Raw genomic sequence first — 20330 nt, forward strand, 5'->3', positions numbered from 1 at the left:
ATTCCATTCGGACCCCTATATCAAAATCTCGCCTACCAACCGGAAATTGCCAAAATATCAACTTCGCCAATTCAAGCCTAAATCTACTCCAAACCTCCAAAACCCAATCCGATCACACTCCTAAGTCATAAATCACCCCCCGAAGCTAACCGAACCATCGAAACTCACATCCGAGCCCTCTAACGCATAAGTCAATATCCGGTTGACTTTTCCAACTTAAGCTTCCTCAAAAGAGATTAAGTGTCTCAAACCTTACCAAATTCATTCCGAATTCGATCCGACCAACCCGATACCATATAACACGGATAAAAAGCATAAAGAAGCAAAAATGGGGGAAACAGAGCAGTAACTCATGAGACGACTGGTCGGATCGTCACAATTACAAGCCTCACATTTTTCAAAATTCTTTTTAATCAATGGGATTAATGCTAAACTACTCATGATTCCCACATAATGATTATTAATATGACATAAACTAGAATGCCAAAAACTAGTAGAAGAAAGCATATAAATAAAACTAGAAGAAATTTTATTCATCTCAACATTCAACTTGAACATCCCATCACATGCATACCCCTTACCCACAAAAATACCCTTTTTCACTATTACATATTGGTCACTTTCAATAATTTGTTTGAAGCCTGCCTTTTTAAGAAGAAAACTAGATATCAAATTTGTTTTCTCATTGAAGTAGTATAAAGTACGTCTTTCAACGTTAATACTCTTCCTGAACTAAACTTCAACTCGACCTCTCCCTTTCCAAACACCTGGGTTGTGTGAGAATCACCAAGAATGATGGTTTTGGGCTCCTCAAATGGAGTATACACTTTAAACCAATCTCTATCATAGCAAACATGACAATTTGCTCCAGAATCAGCTCACCATCTATCAACATTTTCTACCATGTTAATGTCTGTTATCACTGCCACCAGTGGCTCTTCGATAACGTTTGCCTGTGGTGTAGGACCACATTTCCGAAATTTGTAAAATCGAGCAATATGCCCACTCTTGCCACAGACAAAGCATGATTTTGCAATTTGAACTTGTTGATTCTATGCTTGGTTGTTTGCACCATTATTCTTCTTGGGAGGTCTACCATAATTTTTCTTAAAAGTCTTCATCTTCGGCTTCAAAGAAGTGTTTTTTTGACTTTTAGGAGTAATATTATTTGAAGTAATTAAATTTACCTTTGTAGTGACGGGTTGTAGAGCGCTCTCTTCCGATTGCATAAGTGCATCTTTGCCTCTTGCCTCTTCTTCCATCCGAATCCGCATTATCAACGTCCCAAGTGAAGTTTCCTTTTATTTGTGGCGCATAGTTTTTTGAAATTCCCTCCAAGAAGGTGGTAGTTTATCTATTATGCCACAAACAATAAGGTTGCATCCAATTTTAATATCCTCGGACCTGAGCTCTCCAACGATCATTATGAAGTCTTGAGCTTGGTCTGCTACAAATTTATTGTCCACCATTTGAAAACGAAAAAATCTACTAGCAGCATATTTTTCAATCTACAAATTTATTGTCCACCATTTCTTGAAATGAGTACCATTAAAATGGAATGTCTTGTTGAGATCTCCCACCTTGGTATCCGCGGATTTTTCAACTGTAACCATTTGAATCTCCTTAAAATTGTTGGTGAAAAAACAATTACAGTTGAAAAATAAAATGAAGAAAATAAAATATCTTAAGGCTGAGGCGCGGATATCTCGCTCTCTTTAAGGAGATTCAATCCCACTGCAGCAAAGTCTTCACTGGTCCAGCAGTAATCCTCTTGACTTGTCTCCCCCAGGATACAATAGCCCGATAACGTCGTATGACTCGAACAAACTCTGGATAAATTGTTGAGTCCAAAGCTCCACCAAGATGAACACCTTCCTTCAACAAAAGTAAAAACTCTCTTCTTCTTTTTCACAACTTTAACTTCACTTTATTGAAATACTCTCAATTATCACATACCACATTATGGAAGAAAGACTCTTATTTATAAGTGTAGAAATTCTTCCTTGAATTAAATTGGAAGAATGTGGGGTAGTAAGTTATGAAATCATGGAGAATATGGGATAATGGATAAATTCATGTGTAATTAGTGGTAGAACATGGAAGAAGAGTTACAAAAGAGCTATAGAAATTTTCTCATCATGGAGTAGTGGGAGTTATGAGAGTTATAGTCATTTTCTTCACCATGGAGTAGTGAGAGTTATAGCATATTTTATTTTAATAATAAAATGCTAAAACACTAACACTTAGAGAATAAGACTTAGAGAGGAGGAGAAAAGAAAGTGTAGAGGGAAAAATATTCGGCAAAGAGCCAAATATACCCATGTACTATGAGAAAAAGTTTAAATATATATTTTGTTATACTTTGGATCCAAATATATCCCTGCTGTAATACTATTGGTTCAAATATGTCCCTCTTCTGTTAAGTTTGTCCAAGATGCACATCCAATCCTACGTGGCACTGATGTTTGATGAGGTGGATGCCAAATGTCATACATCAGCTCCCCTAATCTATATATAAAAGACTAAAATTTGAAATATAATATTTTTTATGGTAGCGGTAATAGTAGCCATAGTGGTGGAGGGGAGGGAAACTTAGTATTGGAAAAAAAAAAATAGAAGGGAGGGGCAAAATGGGTTAGGGGCGCTGAGGTGGCAGGCCATGTGGCATCCACCTCATCAAATATCAGTGCTACGCAGATTAGATGTTCACTTTGGACAAACTTAACGGAAAAGGGATATATTTAAACTAATAGTATAATGGCATAAGTATATTTGGCTCTAAGTATAAGGAGGATACATTTAAACTTTTTCTGATTCACTGAAATGAGCTGTACATGTCTATATATATATATATATATATATATATATATATATATATACACTTCTAACTAACTGACTTCACTAACTGCTAATTAATGTAGTATTAGTAACTAACTAACTACTTAGCTGAACTAACTGCTCTTCTTAAACTGTACAACTTAAATAATACTTTGTGCAACTACTCTAAGACAACAACAACAATAACAACCTAGTGGAATCCTACAAGTGGGGTCTGGGGAGGGTAGTGTGTACGCAGACTTTACCCCTGCTCTGGAGAAGTAGAGAGATTGTTTCTGATAGACCCTCGGTTCACGGCGTTGGAAAGAGACAAGTACAACTACTCTAAGCTGTTTAAGTTTTCAACACTCCCCCTCAAATTGAGAAAAAAAAATGTTTTTCATTCTCAACTTGGAATTTGTATTAATTTGTTATTTTCATACATTCATATCAGTAGGTTTCTTTTACCTTATGTTGATCCTTTCGCTTCGATTATTCTATCACTCTGTCTCCCTATCACCTTATCTTGTTGATGGTACTACGTGTTGTGTCTGCTTCTTTTACTTTTATCTTGAGTCGGGGGTCAATCGGAAGTAAGGTTTGCGTACACTCTATCCCCAGACCCTAGTCTGTGGGATTACACTAGGTTTGTTGTTGTATTCTCAACTTGGACACTAGTACAACATGTTGTTGATGCTCAAGGCTCTTGTCAAAATATAGGTTGATTGTTCTTGACTGGATATATGTAAAGTCTTGATTAGCCCTTATGAAATGACAATTTATTTTTATATGCAATTTGTAGGGCTGCATTGTTGTCACAGTATTAGAGCCTGTTTGGATGGACTTATTTTAAGTGACTTTTAAATCAAAATAGTTTTTAAGCCATAAGTTAAGAATTCTAGTTTTGGCTTATTTTTATCATTTTAGCTTAAAAACAAGTGCTTAAAAGCATATTTTTACTCTATCCAAGCCAATCCAAATGGGCTCTTACCCTGTATGCAGCTTAAGATTCACCTCCAGCTCCTTTAGGCCACTTATCCAAGCTAATTCTGCCACTATATGTACAGTGTCCTATGCTTCTATATTCAACTTCAGGTGAACTTCTCTTGAATTTTCTCAATCAGAAGAAACCCAAAAAATCAGTTCACAGTGGCAACATAATGGCTTATACTTGCAAACCGATGCAAGCAGAGGAGTTTGCTGCTAGTGAATGCCTCTTTTTTCTCTTTTACAAATTTCAGGCCTCTTACGATGCTTATAAACATTATACACTGGGTATGCAATGTTAGCTTAGTGTTTAATCACTGTATAATATGTTTATAGTAAATGTGTATATACTATATGCTGACTATACCATTGTTATACACCGAGTATATACCAGAAATAGGAAGAAATTAGAAAAAAGAAGAAGGCAGCTGATAGTGTAAAACTTCCTTAAATTGCAATAGGCTAAAGCTAACTCTTTGTAAACGAAAGGGAAAGGAAGATACAGAAAAGTAATAAAAGTAGCAATTATAACCTTCATTGAGCAAGTTGGTTGAAACATTAGGAGATGAAGAATGACTCAAGATTTTGCATCTTACAATTTCTGGAAAACCTGTTATTTTCCATTTCCCTCATAAATAATAGTAGTAACCAGTAACATTTATGTTACGATAACGTGAATGAACAAATGAAGGAGATCCAACCATATCTATCAATCAAGTCTTCTACATTGCAGAGTGATGATGCATCCGGCGCCCTTTCCACCCACACAGATAATTCGCTTGCGGACGTGTTCTCTGTGGTTTTTGTCCATTTGTTATTGCAGGTGACGGTTTTGTGTTCATCTCATAAGGAGTAGACGTAGCTCGACAAACTGATTTCTCAACCAAAATAGCATTATCATTATTCTCTCCATTTCGCTTGTCAAGCCACGAGATGATATCTGAAAATACGATATCAATGTTGTCTTCAGGCTCACCATATGTCAAACCATGCCACATTCCTGGATAGAGTTTTATGGTCTTGTCCTTACTACTGGCTTGCTCATACAAAGCTTTACTTACTTCTGGATCAGTTACTATGTCTGCTTCCCCATGTAACACTAAAAATGGTAGAGTGACCTGTCAAAACAAGGGAATGAATTTCAAATTCTCAACTGAACTACACTTTTAGCTTTTATTTTTATCAGAATGACTCAAAATATTGTTTGCATGAAGATGGTAAAGACGTGAGGTAACAGTTACCTCGTGCAAACTTTCTTCGAGGTGCATGCTAGTTCTTAGCATTTCCAAAGCTGTCTTTAGTCTTGGCTTTTCCTGATATATTAACTTGTTTCCGCGCACCTATTCTTGCAAAATGGCAAGAAATGGACATCATATATAATCTATATATTAATATAAAGCAGGGAATGAGAGAGCTGATGTGGCACTCTCTACATCCACGATCTCTATTTATCTTTTACCTCAATTTTCTGCTCTTTTTTCCACTTTTTAATTGTGCGATATTTTAAAATGTCCAAAAGTCACCTAATTAACTATCTACATAATTGCACCTTTTAAGACTACTAAAACCCTAAGCGTTACAACTCACAACTTCTCAAAATTCATTCATCTTCTTCGTTTGCCCTCTTCTCTATTTTTTCTATTCTTCCGTCCACAAATATTATTTATGATTGCAGAGTTAATGTTTTGTCGTCGGAAGAGACGTATGCAACCGGATCTATGCTTTGTCTAAAATTTACTTTTGCTTTGAGTTTGTTTTTGTTCCTCGGTTTATTTTCTTTTGGCCTATAGCCAATCAGTTTTTTATCAATCTTTTATGTCAAAACTTTTTTTACATACTAAAAATTTCTTCATCTTTCTCGTGCAGATTCAAGAGAAAATATTAAAATCCAATGATGATTTAGCTTTGGAAGGTAATATTTCTTCCGATGTTTTTGTTTTTGTTATCTTTTAGTAATTAACTCTATATTTTTTTCTTTTCTGCTTGGTCAGTACTGTTTTGCCGTAAGCATAAAGTTTAATGCCTTTTTTTGTACCAAATATTGCTGTGTTGTAATTGGCATTTGATATACACATAGTAAGAATAATTTGAAGTGATGCACATTGGCGTTCTTTTGACTTTACAGGTTACTCATGCTAAAGACTGAATAGACTCTGTAGCAAAAAGAATCAAGCGCTACCATGAATTAATCTTTTAATTGTTACATCAGAAGTCAGAACTATTACAGGTACTACTATCAAATCTACTTACTCTATGAGATTATACTTTTGCTGTTGGGCTTGTGGTCTAATTATATTAAGGTGATGGTTACTATCATAAATGGAATTCTAAAATGTTAACTTGGAGCCACTCGGTCAGAAAACGGTAGATAAGACTAGGGTGCGACAGTAAAAGCTATTGAAATATGCCAATGAACTTATTGAAGAAAAATACATTTAAAGACTAAAAAGGCACATAACACAAAATAGAGCGAGTATTTTGAAACTAACCTATCGTTTTAATTTGTATTTTCTATGTAATTAGCTATGCATCAAATTAAATTGAAAATCAATTTGCACTTCTACTTTGTCTTCTACATTTTCCCTAATTCAAAAAATAAATACTTTCTATCTCACCTTTTTTTTGGTTGCTCATTTGCTTAATGTTGATTTTTTTTATGTGCTATGTACTTGAAAGCTATAATACTTGATTTTTACTGTTAAAGTGAGACTATGAAGAGATTAGTGTATGCTTGTGTTTATTAATTCCACTTGCTGATGATGTTTATGGTATTAGTTGAATGATTCACCTGTTAATAATTCAACGGCATTTATGATTGAGATGTGAACATATAGAAATACTTAGAGTTTATCTTGTACTTGGATATAGCTCTATTTATCATCATTTGAGCAAAGGTGAAGTGAAATTGTTCATTGTAATTAGGAAAAAATTAATATATTGTCAAGTGTTCTATTACGTATTCACAAAGTTGTTTTTGCTATATTTTTCATAATTTCATTTACTTTGAATACCAAGATTACCATTTAAGGTGTATTTGGTCGATTATGTTTTAATTCAATATAGTGAGTTAATATAGTTCTACAATATAGACCGTTGTTATAACCAGTGGTGCTGTTATTGTTACTAGAACATTCATGGTTTTTCTCGACAGTATTCTCTTCTCTTGGTTGATTCGAAGGTGTTTATATACTAGTACTAGATAAAATGCGAGCGTTGGAGGCCGAAATGCTTCTCAGAATAAAGCAACAGCTTAACTTCAAGCCTAGAAATCCTTATTGTGAGTACATATATGTTATGAAAATGTATTCATCTTTTATCTCCTTTTACTTTTTTCCCCCTCCCATTTACGTATTTAGGTCTTTTTAATGACTCTTTGTGCTCAATCTCACGTTTCATTCTCCCATCCTTTTTAATTCTTAAATTCAATTTTCAGTTGTGCACTGGATGATGCAATAAATCAAGATTTTGTGTGCAAAAGAATGACTGCTTGCTGTGTATTAATTCCTTCCAAAAGGAAAACGACTTTTGGTCATTATGGAGTAATTTTGTATTTACTAGCTATATATGATATTCAATAAAAATGTAATAAAGTATCAAGAAGAAAAACTTTTTGTATAATAGTTAATCAATTATAAGAAGTTATGAGCTAATTATTGGTACTTTTGTCTTTTTATTCTTTTTTCAACAACTTATTAACTTCTCTGGCCGATCACACAACCAGTTTCATCTTTTTTGCTTTCACGTAATTATGTTTAAGTTAAGACAAAGGAAAGTGAATTTGTGCATGTAATACTCATGACAAATATTTCATACCAGATTGGGAGTGTGTCTAACGATAGTGAGAAATTACATATAAAAAATGTGAAGGAGAAAGATGTCTCAATATGAAAAAACAGTGACATTAGAAAAAGAATTATTCTATGGAGTTAGTCTTTAACCCTACAATATTTAGTAACTTCCTGTATACACATTTAAAAATCCTATATGTTTATAGTTTTAGGTCGAAAACTCTATCTATCTATTTTTTCCAAAATTTTAAAAAACCTTTTTTATTTTATAAAATTATACGATACTATAATTTTTCGTCCATAAGACTTCCATAAAATTAAAATACTTATTTGAGGTTTTGAACATGTTTACTAACCGCTCATGTTCTTTTTTTTAAGTACTTTGGTAGATTTCTGCCTTATTATTTGGTTATTCTCCGCTTCCAATTGAGTATTTGTTAAAATATAGAATTGATATGTATTAATGTCTATAAGTATTCATATTTTTAGTATGTTTTGCATTAATTGATCAATGTAAGTATTTTTGAATTTTTTTCCTTAGTAGAATGTGAAACTCTATCAGTGTGAAAAGAAACAAGCACTCGGGTGAAGGTTGATAATTGGTGTTGTCGACTTCAAGAAGCAAATTGATTAGTGTCGCTGTTTGATAACGAATTGCTTTGTTTTTATTATTTTCCTTTTGTATGGTTAGAGACTTCTTTTCGATAAGATTTGCATATTAAAAAAAAGAGTTGTTTGTAAATTTATTAATCACCGCGCGAAGCGCGGATAAATTCACTAGTTAATATATACTTGGAAGCTACCAATGAACTTGACAATAAACCTCACCTCTTCCCTTCTAACAGGGTCCTTGAAGGCCGAATCAATGACATCCTTTGTAGGTACTATCTTCCATCTTGGTATGACATCCTCCACTTTAGTTAGTAAGCTTATAACCATTGGATGTGGCTTCACTTTCTCAGATATCTGGTGAATTTTTGCAATGTACATTAGCAACACCATAACCGGTTCATTTTCCTTTTGACTTCTAAAAGGTCCGTCCCTACTAAATGCAATCACTAATTAAAGATACAGTAAATGTGCTAGGCTGAAAGTCTTAATTTGGCCCCTACCTTACACATAGGTGCAACCAGAAGAGCACCATTCCAAAAGGAAGGATCCTTCTTGTGTATTAAAAGAGCCACGGCCCCACCCATCGACTCCCCATACAAAAACCTTGTTTTCTCTCTGTACTCCTCCCGCGCTGATGTCCAAGAGAATAAGTCTTTTAGTAAAGAGGATAACAAGTGCAGAGATCATGTTGAAAAATATTCTACTTAAATGAAGAAAAATGAATGTCTTCAAGTGTTTCAAAAAGGAACAACTCCAAAAATTTTACCAAGAGAAAGGAAAAAGGAACAAAATGTTATTCTAAAGATGTTCTTTTCCACATTAACATATCAAAGATAGATGATTTCTCACTTGTGAGGTCATGTATTTGGTATCTTACCACAAACGGACTTGAAAAAGTCACTGCAGTCATTGACAATGTTGTCAAACCTTTTGATATAACAGCGGGAACCCATTGACCGTCCATGGCCTTCATAATCTATTCCAAACACCGCATATCCATGATTCGCAAGCTTTGTCCCAACGCCTAGCCATAATAATACAATATCTATGTTAATTTGGATCTGCAACATGAGCTTTCACAGTTCTATTGTGCACAAGAAATATTGGCTATCGGCATTGCATAGATAGCAATGGCATGAGACTTTCCTTAGATTACAATTAACAAGAGAATTGAACCCCTCAAAACCAAACATCAAACACTGTAAATTCACGATAGCATTCAGTGATGTGTATGTGGTAAACCACAAATGAGGTAATCCATTGTTTGTCACAAATTCCCTTCAGGAATTGAAGGGAAAACCAAATGTTTGATGCCACATTGTTTGTCAACAGAAAATACTTGGTAGAGGTTAGACCAGCAGCTCACGTACCCTGGTCCAAGTATTGCAAAACCAGAATCTTTTCTCACTGGAAGTCAAGTTGAACAGGTCAAGCAAATATATTTAGTTTTTATCATTTACTTAATTCTTTTGAACAGTCAAAGTCTTAAGTTAGATGATTTCAGATGTATTCTATCGTACATCCTACTATTAAAATCTATGTTATGTTCTAGTAGAATTTTATTATTTGTTTGACTATCTGAATTCCAAGTGTCCCACAAATTCAATCTCTCTGTTGAGGACCCAACAATATTTGCTAACCTAATCAAACTACCAAGATAGGATGGTTTCTCAATAGTCAGCCAACCTATCAACAAGCCTTTATTTATCCTTATTTTAACCAGACAAAACAATTAATTTCCAACATAGGTGTTAGTTGGGAAAGGAAACAGACCAATCATTCTGTAGGCAACCATAGAAGGATGATATTTGAGTTTCAACAAATCTATAGTACCTTGAGTCTGAGTGGAATAATAGAGGTAGATGAGTTCTAAGTGTGATATCATCAATTTGAGGCCCATTCTTTATTGCATCTTTAACTACTAGCTCCTTGCATTTGCATTATTTTATTTCACCAATAATTGAGCCGAGGGTCTATGTAAATATCATCTCTACCTTACACAAAGTAGGGGTAGGGGTAACATCGGCGTACACCCAAACTCCACTTATAAGATCACACTAGGAATGTTGTTGTTATATTACCAATAATTGTGCCCTCAAAAGAGATAATCTTGTATAATGATATACCACACTCATATGAACATAATGGGGAGATATAGTCAAACAACAACTACACCTAAGCTCATCTTAGTCAGAATATGATACAAAATAAAAATAATTTAACTTACTATAAGTTGTCTAAAAAAATGTGAATCAGATATGGGCACCAACAGTTTGTGAGAATAAAAAGAAAAGAAATGATAAGATAAGAGGTACACTCCATAAATTTCACAGGTATGGTGGGTCACCTGTGAAGTCAAAACAATAACAAGCGTAGCAGGAAATGGACCATATCTTGCTGTACTAAAAGTAAGGTGACCTTACCATAAAAAATGGACCCCAAATTATAAAAAAGTGGGTACCTTTTGTACTGTTACCCTGTGACAGAACTCAATAGGGAAGGAAAAAAGAAGTAAAAGTAAAACCATCCTCTTGAATGAGACTATTAAGAAAGGCACGGGAGGTAGGCGGAAAGACGTAATGACATGCATTCATTGGCACTTCTCATACATTTAAAAAACAACTACTACTATTTCTATAGAAAATTGGCCATGAAAGTGAAAACACATTAAATGAGGTAACATTTATTACCTCTCATGAATCCACTGCACTCCATACCATAGCCTGCAACATCGTTTACCAATTATTAGATCAATTTACAACCAAACAAAAAAAACAGTCCGGTACACTAAGTCCGAGTTTGGGGAAGGGCCGGACCACAAGGGTTTATTGTATGCAACCTTATCCTGCATTTATGCAAGAGGCACCTCGAAACAAAAGAAAAAAAGTGAAAAGATGGTGAAAGAGAAACAGACCGTGGCAAAGGAAAACAAGGGCCTTTGGAGAAGAAAAGGGCAACCATCTACAAGTAAAAAGCTGAACACCTCTTGAATTCCTTATATATTCCTAATGCCAATGATGTAAAGCCATAATCTTTATTAGAGGTGGCAATATATTTGTTTAAGAAAAACCCCATATAGAAAAGTTAAGAAAAAAATATGCATGCTATTGAGAAAAACCCACCTCATGATATTCAACACCCATCGTATATTTTCAAGGAAAAAACCAAACCCCAACTCAGAAAATGTGACTCAGCATTCAAGTGACATAATTTGGTAAGTGACAGATCTGTGTAATATGGTGCAGTTTATGTAGTTGTAGTTGCAGATGAAGAAAGGGCAAGGGAACAAACAGAGAAGAAGGAGGGATCAAAGCGATTCTTGATATGATACAAACTGGAGTATAATACTAAGGTATTATAATCAAAAGCAAGAGGGTATAAGGTGGACCTGAGAAGTTGGAATATATACAGAGAAAGATAGGATGAGGTGACTGAAATGACTAAAGTTTTGATTTTTTTTTTGATAGTATTTGGTTTGGTTGATAAAGGGAAGCTTCCAAATTTGTGAGGTAACGTGGGCTAAGCCCATCCCTTTGCTCCTTTCCAGAATTTTAGATTTCGATCACCACTGAATATTGAGAAATAAAATCCAAATTGCATTTGGACCCAATCAATTATTAGAAGGGAAATTTTAGTTCTTATATCATATAGGAAACTATATTACTAAATATGTTCATAGTTTGCATATTACCTTTCATGCTAATAGTATTTCTACATAATATATACACTACACTAAATAATGAATCATTATAGCGGTAGAATTCCTTATTTAGGCACACTAAAAAAGGGAAATTAAATATTTTCCAGATCTTCCAACGCAAATCACGCACAATAATAACTATCGTTGACTTCTTTACAAAATTTCCGTACTCTGTTTTTTGCGCTAAACTCTATTTCAACATTTTCTCTGATTTCACAAATCAAAATTGACAAAATCTTCTACAATTCTTCTGCAATAAAAGCAATTATGGCAAAATACAAAGTAAAGGAAAAGAGAGCAGTAATTCTACCATTGGCAACCATTAAAAAGCTTTGAAGCTTTGAATTCAAATTTGGGTTTTCAAAAATCATTATTTGTTTGGATTGGGTGTTGTTGAAAATAATTGGGAATATGGTTTGGAGTTATATCTCAATTTTGAGGGGTTTTGGTGAAGATTAGACTTGGTTTACTGAATTTCAGATTGAAACTCAAAGAAGAAGACATATATTGCAGAAACTGTAGATAAATTGTAGACAGTTGTTTGTTTATTTTTCTTTTATTCATTTACCTATTGTATGAAAGTTGAACAACATTGTATAAAAAATGTATTTAAGTGGATGATTTAGTACTGTTTTGGACAAAAATATGTATCAAAAATGTGAAACATACATTTCAGGGGAAGCATTTCGAGTCCAAATATGTACCCAATTTGTAGATAAATTATAGATTATTTGTATTCTGATTGTAGATGCTTTATTTTCTGTTTTCACAAATAAAAAATGACTAAAACTTCTATAAATCTTCTGAAAAACGCAATTATGCTACAATTGAATGGGAATTGGGATATTAAAATTCAACGTACCCAGTTTGTAGATATTTTGTAGATAAATTGTAAATTATTTGTATTTTGATTGTAGATGCTTTATTTTCTGTTTTCACAAATAAAAAAATGAGTAAAACTTCTACAAATCTTCTGAAAAAACGCAATTATGTCAAAAATCTCAATTATGCTACAATTGAATGAGAATTGGGATATTAAAATTCAATGTACCCAGTTTGTAGATATTTTGCAGATAAATTGTAGATTATTTGTATACTGATTGTAGATGCTTTGTTTTCTGTTTTCATAAATAAAAAATGACTAAAACTTCTACAAATCTTCTGCAAAAAATACAATTATGTCGAAAATCCTGATTATGCTACAATTTTGTGATTCTCCTATATACTTTTGTTACTCCTTACGAAACTGCTATGCTAAATATGAAATCCAAAAAAATATTTCTGCAATTTTTCTTCAAGAAAAATAAATAAATAATAGTCTACAATTTTTCTTCAATTTATCTACAATTTCTACAATATACGTCTTCTTTTTCTTCTTCTTCGAATTTCAATCTGAAATTCAGCCAAAACCAAGTCTAATCTTCATCAAAACCCCTCAAAATTGAGATATAAACTCCAAACCATATTCCCAATTATTTACAACAACACCCAATCCAAATAAATAATGATTTTTGAAAATCCAAATTTGAATTCAAAGCTTCAAATCTTTTTAATGGCTGTAAATGGTGGAATTGCTGCTCTCTTTTCCTTTCCTCTTATATTACTGAAGGAACCCAAAATCATAACCATCAAAAGTTATTGCTGTGTATGAAACTTTGAACATTTGACTTCAATTTTGACTGGTTGTAGAAGAAAAAACCTTGATTTTGGACGTTAATGGTAGATGGTTTCAATTGTTTTTTTTTTGGATTTAGCAGAGGGTTTCAATTATTTTTCTGGTTTCTGGGTGTGTGGTGATACGTGGGTGAGGGTGTGGGGTTGGGAGAGAGAAACGTGGGTGAGGGTGTGGGGTTGGGAGAGAGAAACGTGGGGGGGGGGAGATTTTGGAGGAATATACGGTACAATAAATGTAGGAGTGATATAAGGTACAATTAATGTACAGTTAAAAAACCTTATGGTATAGAACTGGTAATTAGGTATACTAAATGTACTTATATCAAACCTTAAATATTGAGGGTAATATAGTTTCCTATATGGCATAGGAATGTAAAAATTCCTTAATAGAATACACATGTATTGATATAAAGTTTTATCATATAATCACATATTCACGTGTATTCTTACTTAATTTGTAACTCTTATTAGTGTAAATTGTTTGTTTTGTACAAACATTCATAGAAGAAACCAGAATTTAAACTTTGTGGATTCAATATTCTAGTCCGTTTAAGTTAATAGGTTCTAAATTAATAATTTATACATATTCAACAAATTTCTTAAGATAAATACAGGGTTTTGACCAAAGTTACTAGGTTCGGCCGAACCCACAAATTTTATATGCAAGCTTCGCCCTTGCAAATACTTTGTAAGCATATGTATTTTTTCAAGTATAGTGTAGATAGTATTATTTTTTTGTTTAACAATTGGATATTCATCAATCAGTGATCCGATTATTCTGAGTTAGCGCACGATAGACAAAAGGTTGTAAGACGCTCTTACCCAAACATGGAGGCGGATCCAGGATTTTTATATGATGGTGGCATAATATTCTGTTCAACCAGTGCCTCCTAAAGATTTTTAGTGTTCGGGGGTGCCAAGTGCTTTAAATTAACCATTTTCAAAGTATATACATATACAAAATTTCTGCCGAAACTTACGGAATCCGATGACCCCTTACTATAACACATAGGTCTGCCTCTGCCCAAACGTACTCCCTCCCCCAACTTAAACCTAAACTCATTAGTTAAGGAGAGAGATATTTCAACCATCAACCATAAGGCAGCTAGTTATTGACATGTTTGACTGTTCTTTTCGTTCCAACTTATGTAATATTTTTTTTTTTGGTGTGTCCCAAAAAAATGTCACCCTTTTTAATGTAGAAATAATTTATCTTAAAAATTCTCATTATGCCTTTAATGAAATGATTATAGCCGTAAAAATATCTAAGAATTATTTTAGGCTATAAGTTTCAAAAGAATTTATTTCTTTATTAAATTTCGTATCAAGTCAAATTGACCCATATAAATTAAGATTGGAGTAAATATTAGAGGGACTTTCTTGGCTTACTCAAGCGAGGAGTTCATACTTGAGAAAGGCCACTATTATGGTGTAGGAGTTAAGGCCATGACCCTAATCTATGTATATCAAAATTTAAAAACTGAAAATATAATAAAGGGAGACATAATACTCCCTCCGTCTCATAATATGTATCGTGATTCTTTTATTCACATCCCTTAAGAAAGAATAGTTTTTGATTACTTAACCCTTATTAAATATTTTCTCTATTTATGCGTCATCTCTATCAATGATATTATTCATATTTTTGCTAAATGTGAATACAATTGATTATTAAGGGTAAAAAAAGAAAAATATAATCAATTTTATTTTGAATTTTTAAAATGATAAATAATTTGAGACAACTATTGCCACGACACTATTATGAGACGGAGGGAGTACCTAACCTTTCCAAAAATAACTTGTAAGTTGGCCATATTCAACTTTAGGCGGTGTGCAGCTTACAAAAATTACGTTGCATCCGAGCAGCACCTTGAGTAGTTAGAAACATATATATTAAATAAATCCACGGGTATCATGTAAAAACAAATATGCAATGAAATTAATCCCGAAAAATGTATTGACACTTCAAATTTTTTATTTTTATTTTTGTAAGTAATTTTTTAATACTTTATAAATGTATAAGATGCATATTTCTTTCGTTCATTTTTTGTTAAGAGTTATTGGAAATAATAGGGGGTCCTATTAGATTGACACTGGAAATAAGGTGACGACTTTAAATTGGGGAAGTTTAGACCCATTCCTATCACAATTCACAATAAGGTGACGAATTTAAATTGGGGAGTATATAGTTCTGGGATCTCAAGACTGCTGCGAATCCGTCCATGTTCCTCCAATTTCTCTTTCCCATCTTTATCGCGAATCCCAACGTTATTTTTTTGATTTTATCTAATTCATTGCCCATTCTTTTGCTTATCCATTTAATATGCCACATCAACTAATTTAGCCATTTTCTCCCTCTCTTCCACCGCCCACCTGCTGGAAAACAACACGTCGTGAAGAAAACATATATTCATACAGTTTGATATTTTGATGTTATAATTAATACTCTATTCAGTACATTTTAATTGATTATTTTGGCTATTTTCATGGATATTAAAGAATTTATTTTTTGGCATTAATTAATTATAAAATTGATTATATTAATCTTAATTTGTTCATTGAAAATATAACAAATACTCTTAGGTTCTTTACTCCAAGGGTAACTTTGGAAAAAAGAAGTTAATTCCTTCTTGATATCTAAAAATATCAAATATTATGGATCACAAAAAAAATCAATTAAAATGAACGGGAGAGCGTAATTGAGATACAAATGTATATATTCAATTGCAGTATAGTGATAAATAAGTATATAAAAAAACAGATCCTACGTACCTTACTTTGGTATAGAATCAAGTGCAAATATATTTTGTGGGTAAAAGACAGATCTCTTACATGTAAGATTAAATTTTTAATGTGTAAAAAAAAGATAAGGTTATAAAACTGCCACAAAACCATTTGACTCCAAAAGAACAAAATTTGTAGCATGAAACATGAAGGAGTATACATTTTTCCTTTATAAATTATACATTAAATTGCTTAAAGTTTTTACATATTTATAGATTAATAAAATAGTTATACAAGTCGTGGACAAATAAAAAAAATGTCATTCTCCATGTAGTAATTTCTTGATTTAGTCATCATGCTTATTACCTAGAAATCGTAGTTTGTTTCTTTTTCTTTTTCTTTTCTTTTGGAAGGGGATCATTAGAAAAAGTTATAACGTCCATTTAAATTTAGAAAATTTTACCTCCTATAGCAAATTATTCAACAATATTTATTATAAACCAAAACTATTTTGAATTATTACTATCTATAACTACCTTTTTATATTTTATAGTAAAATAGGTATTTATTGTATACACTACCATATAGGCATGAAATACCCTATTTATAATTTTTCTCTCTTTCTTTCATTTAACACATGTTCTCTCTCAAATCACAACAAGATTTTTCTTCTTTTTCTCCCCACGATCTCTCTCTCTCACGCAGCAAGATTATAGGAACAAATTTCTCAGAATTAGTCCACAACGTTTTTGCTCAAAGTTCATGGTAATTGGTAAAGCTTTTGGCCGGTTCTGTCACGATCCGGATTTTTCACCCTCGGGAGTCGTGATGGCGCATACTCGTAGAAGCTAGGCAAGCCGCGAAACATAGAAATAACTAACTCTTTCATTTTTAACCCTTTTTAACAATCTGAATTAACAGGTAATCAACATTTAAATATTAACGATAGATGAAATCAAGCGGAAGACTTAGTCTAATATAATAACCAAAACCAGTATTACAATGCCAACATACGTCTCTACCTAGAATCCGGTGTCACAATATCACGGACTATATATGAGGACTACATACAAGTGTCTGAAAAAGGAAATACAGTCTGTCTCGGATACAAGTGAAAACAAAACACATAATAAGATAGAAGAGAACGTCAGGCCTGCGGACGCCAGCAGGACTACCTCGGGATCTCTAGCTGGACTGAAGGCAACCACCCAAATGCTATGGTCCAAGAGCTGCTCCGGGATCTGCATATAGTGCAGAGTATAGTATCAGCACAATCGGACCCCATGTGCATGTAAGTGCCTAGCCTAACCTCGGCGAAGTAGTGACGAGGCTAGGACCAGACTACAAAATAATCTGTGCAATTATATAATATACAGCGGAAAATAAAATAGAAATAAATAAGTAAATATGGGATGGGGGTACATGCTGCGGGGTATATCAATATCAACAGTAAATCAAGAGTAACAGCATAAGAACAGCTTAGATTTCACAGCAAAACAATAAGAAATTTGTATCCAATCTATAAATACTTTGTATCAGCAATTATTGCGACGGGAACCCGATCCCAATATATATCAACATTGTTGCGGCGCACAACCCGATCCATATCATTTATCACTGTTGCGGCGTGCAACCCGATCCAAATATATCATTGTTGGGGCGTGCAACCCGATCCAAATATATCATTGTTGCGGCATGCAACTCGATCCAAATAACTCATTGTTGCGGCGTGCAACACGATCCAAATATATCATTGTTGCGGCGTGCAACCCGATCCACATATACAATCAACAACAATCATAGCAAGAGTCCCACCAAGGGATCAATAAAGGACTACATTATCCCAGCAAGGGAATTGACAGTATAAGTAACAACATCCCGGCAAGGGAGAAACAACTATAACCAAACTTGTTCCAACATCTAACTACCTCAGCTAACACCAATTCACCCACGAGCCCGAATATATAATTAGTTCTAAAATTTGACTCCAAAACGAGGTCTAAATCACAATTATACAAAAAGCTCTAACTGTACCCAAATTCCTAATTTTCTACCCTTAAGAACATGATTTAAGCCTAGAAATCTAATGAGTGTTAATGAAAATTGAAGAAAATGAGTCTAAGATTACATACCTATGAATTGGTGGTGAAATCCCTTTCAAAAATAGCCCAATTTGGAGTTTGGAAGAAGAAGTTATGAAATTTTGACTAAGTCCCGTTTTTGCTTCTGTTTTAAAATCACTGGACAGGTCTTCATCGCGTTCGCGATAAGTTAGGCCTCAGTGACCTTCGCGTTTGCAACATGGGGCTCGCGTTCGCGGAGCTTTGACCGCTCGGGCCTTCGCGTTCGCGGGCCAATGGCCACGTTCGCGTAGAACAAGTAAGAACCCCCTCCCCCAGGCCAACTGCCTTACGCGTTCGCGAGTACCTGGACGCATTCGTGAAGGGTACTCTCCCCTCAGCCTCGCGTTCGCGTATCAGGCTTCGCGTTCGCGAAGAAGAAATCTGGCATCTGGGAAATTTGCCTTATGCGTTCGCGAGTGGGACCACGCGAACGCGAATAACAAAATCCCTGTGCACTGAACAACAAAAACTCACAACTTTCCATAGTTCCAAAACTTTCTGAAACTCACCCGAGCCCTCGGGGCTCCAACCCAAATAGGTACACTAACTCAAAAACATCATATGAACTTATCCATGCGATCAAATCGCCAAAATAACCCCTTAAACAACGAATTAAACCTCAAAATCAATGAAATATTTCAAAACTTCTTAAAACATCAAATTTTGCATTTAAGGTCCGAATCACGTCAAATGATATCCGTTTCTTACCAAATTTCATAGACTTATCTTATTTCACATATAAGACCTTTATCGGGCTCCAGAATCAGAATACAGGTCCGATACCATCAAATTCTAAATGCATTTCATTTCCAAAAGTCATAAAAATTTCTAGAAAATAATTTTCTTTAAAAATTCATTTCTCGGGCTTGGGACCTCGGAATTCGATTCCGGGCATACGCCCAAGTCCCATATTTTTCCACGGACCCTCCGGGATCGTCTAATCATGAGTCCGGGTCTGTTTACCCAAAATATTGACCGTAGTCAACTAAAATGCATTTTAAGTCAAAATTTCAACATTTTCAAAGATTTCCACATAATAGCTTTTCGGCTACACACCCGAACTGCGCACGTAAATCGATGTGATGCCGAAAGGGGTTTTTAAGGCCTCAAAATGCAGAATTCATTTTAATGTCATCACATTCTCCACCTCTAAAACAACTGTTTGTCCTTGAACGGACATAAGAAGGAAGTACCTGAGTCGGGGAAAAGATGGGGATAACGGCTCCACCTATCGAACTCGAACTCCTAGGTCGATGCCTTGGCAGGATGACCTCTCCACTGAACAGGAACAGAAGAAAAACTCTTCGACCTCAACCGACGAACCTGCCGGTCTAGAATAGCTACCGGATCCTCCTCATAAGACAAGTACTTATCCAACTGGATAGTGCTGAAATCTAACACATGGAATGGATCGCCATGATATTTTTGAAGCATGGACACATGAAACACTGGATGCACGACTGATAAGCTCCGGCAATGCAAGTCTATAGTCTACCTCTCCCACTTGATCAAGAATCTCAAACGGGCCAATGAACCTAGGGCTAAGCTTGCCCTTCTTCCCAAATCTCATCACGCCCTTCATAGGCGACACTCGAAGCAATACCCGCTCACCGACCATGAAATCCAAATCTCGAACCTTGTGGTCGGCATAACTCTTTTGCCTGGACTGAGCTGTACGAAGCCTATCCTGAATGATCTTGACCTTGTCCAAGGCATGAGCCAGATTCATACCCAACAACCGAGCCTCTCCTAGCTCAAACCATCCAACCGGAGACCGACACTGCCTACCATATAAAACATCGTAAGGATCCATCTGAATGCTCGACTAGTAGCTGTTATTGTAGGCAAACTCTGCTAAAGGCAAAAACTGATCCCATGAGCCTCCAAAGTCAATGACACAAGCTC

At 34.5% G+C, this 20330-nt stretch overlaps 1 protein-coding gene across 1 annotated transcript; it reads right to left on the minus strand.

Moving 5' to 3' along the window:
* Positions 1 to 4314: 4314 nt before the first annotated feature.
* Positions 4315 to 11637, minus strand: LOC104210930 (caffeoylshikimate esterase). Its single transcript, XM_009759901.2, has 8 exons — positions 11327 to 11637; positions 11119 to 11209; positions 10895 to 10927; positions 9082 to 9228; positions 8705 to 8835; positions 8421 to 8558; positions 5046 to 5144; positions 4315 to 4922 (listed from the first exon to the last, which is right to left on the minus strand). The coding sequence occupies exons 1-8, from the start codon at positions 11345 to 11347 to the stop codon at positions 4527 to 4529; spliced, it is 1056 nt and encodes a 351-aa protein (XP_009758203.1). The 5' UTR covers positions 11348 to 11637; the 3' UTR covers positions 4315 to 4526.
* Between the last annotated feature and the right edge of the window lie 8693 nt (positions 11638 to 20330).

The sequence above is a fragment of the Nicotiana sylvestris genome, chromosome 9 (genome assembly GCF_000393655.2).
Source record: "Nicotiana sylvestris chromosome 9, ASM39365v2, whole genome shotgun sequence".
Lineage (NCBI taxonomy): Eukaryota > Viridiplantae > Streptophyta > Magnoliopsida > Solanales > Solanaceae > Nicotiana > Nicotiana sylvestris.

Excerpts from the sequence above, each read along its gene's own strand:
- LOC104210930 (XM_009759901.2), bottom strand. The coding sequence starts at position 11,347 with ATGGGTGTTGAATATCATGAG. Across the intron at positions 8,836-9,081 it reads CTTTTTCAAGTCCGTTTGTG|CGCGGGAGGAGTACAGAGAG; the intron begins GTAAGATACCAA and ends CTTGGACATCAG. Across the intron at positions 5,145-8,420 it reads ACCCTGTTAGAAGGGAAGAG|GTGCGCGGAAACAAGTTAAT; the intron begins GTGAGGTTTATT and ends TTGCAAGAATAG.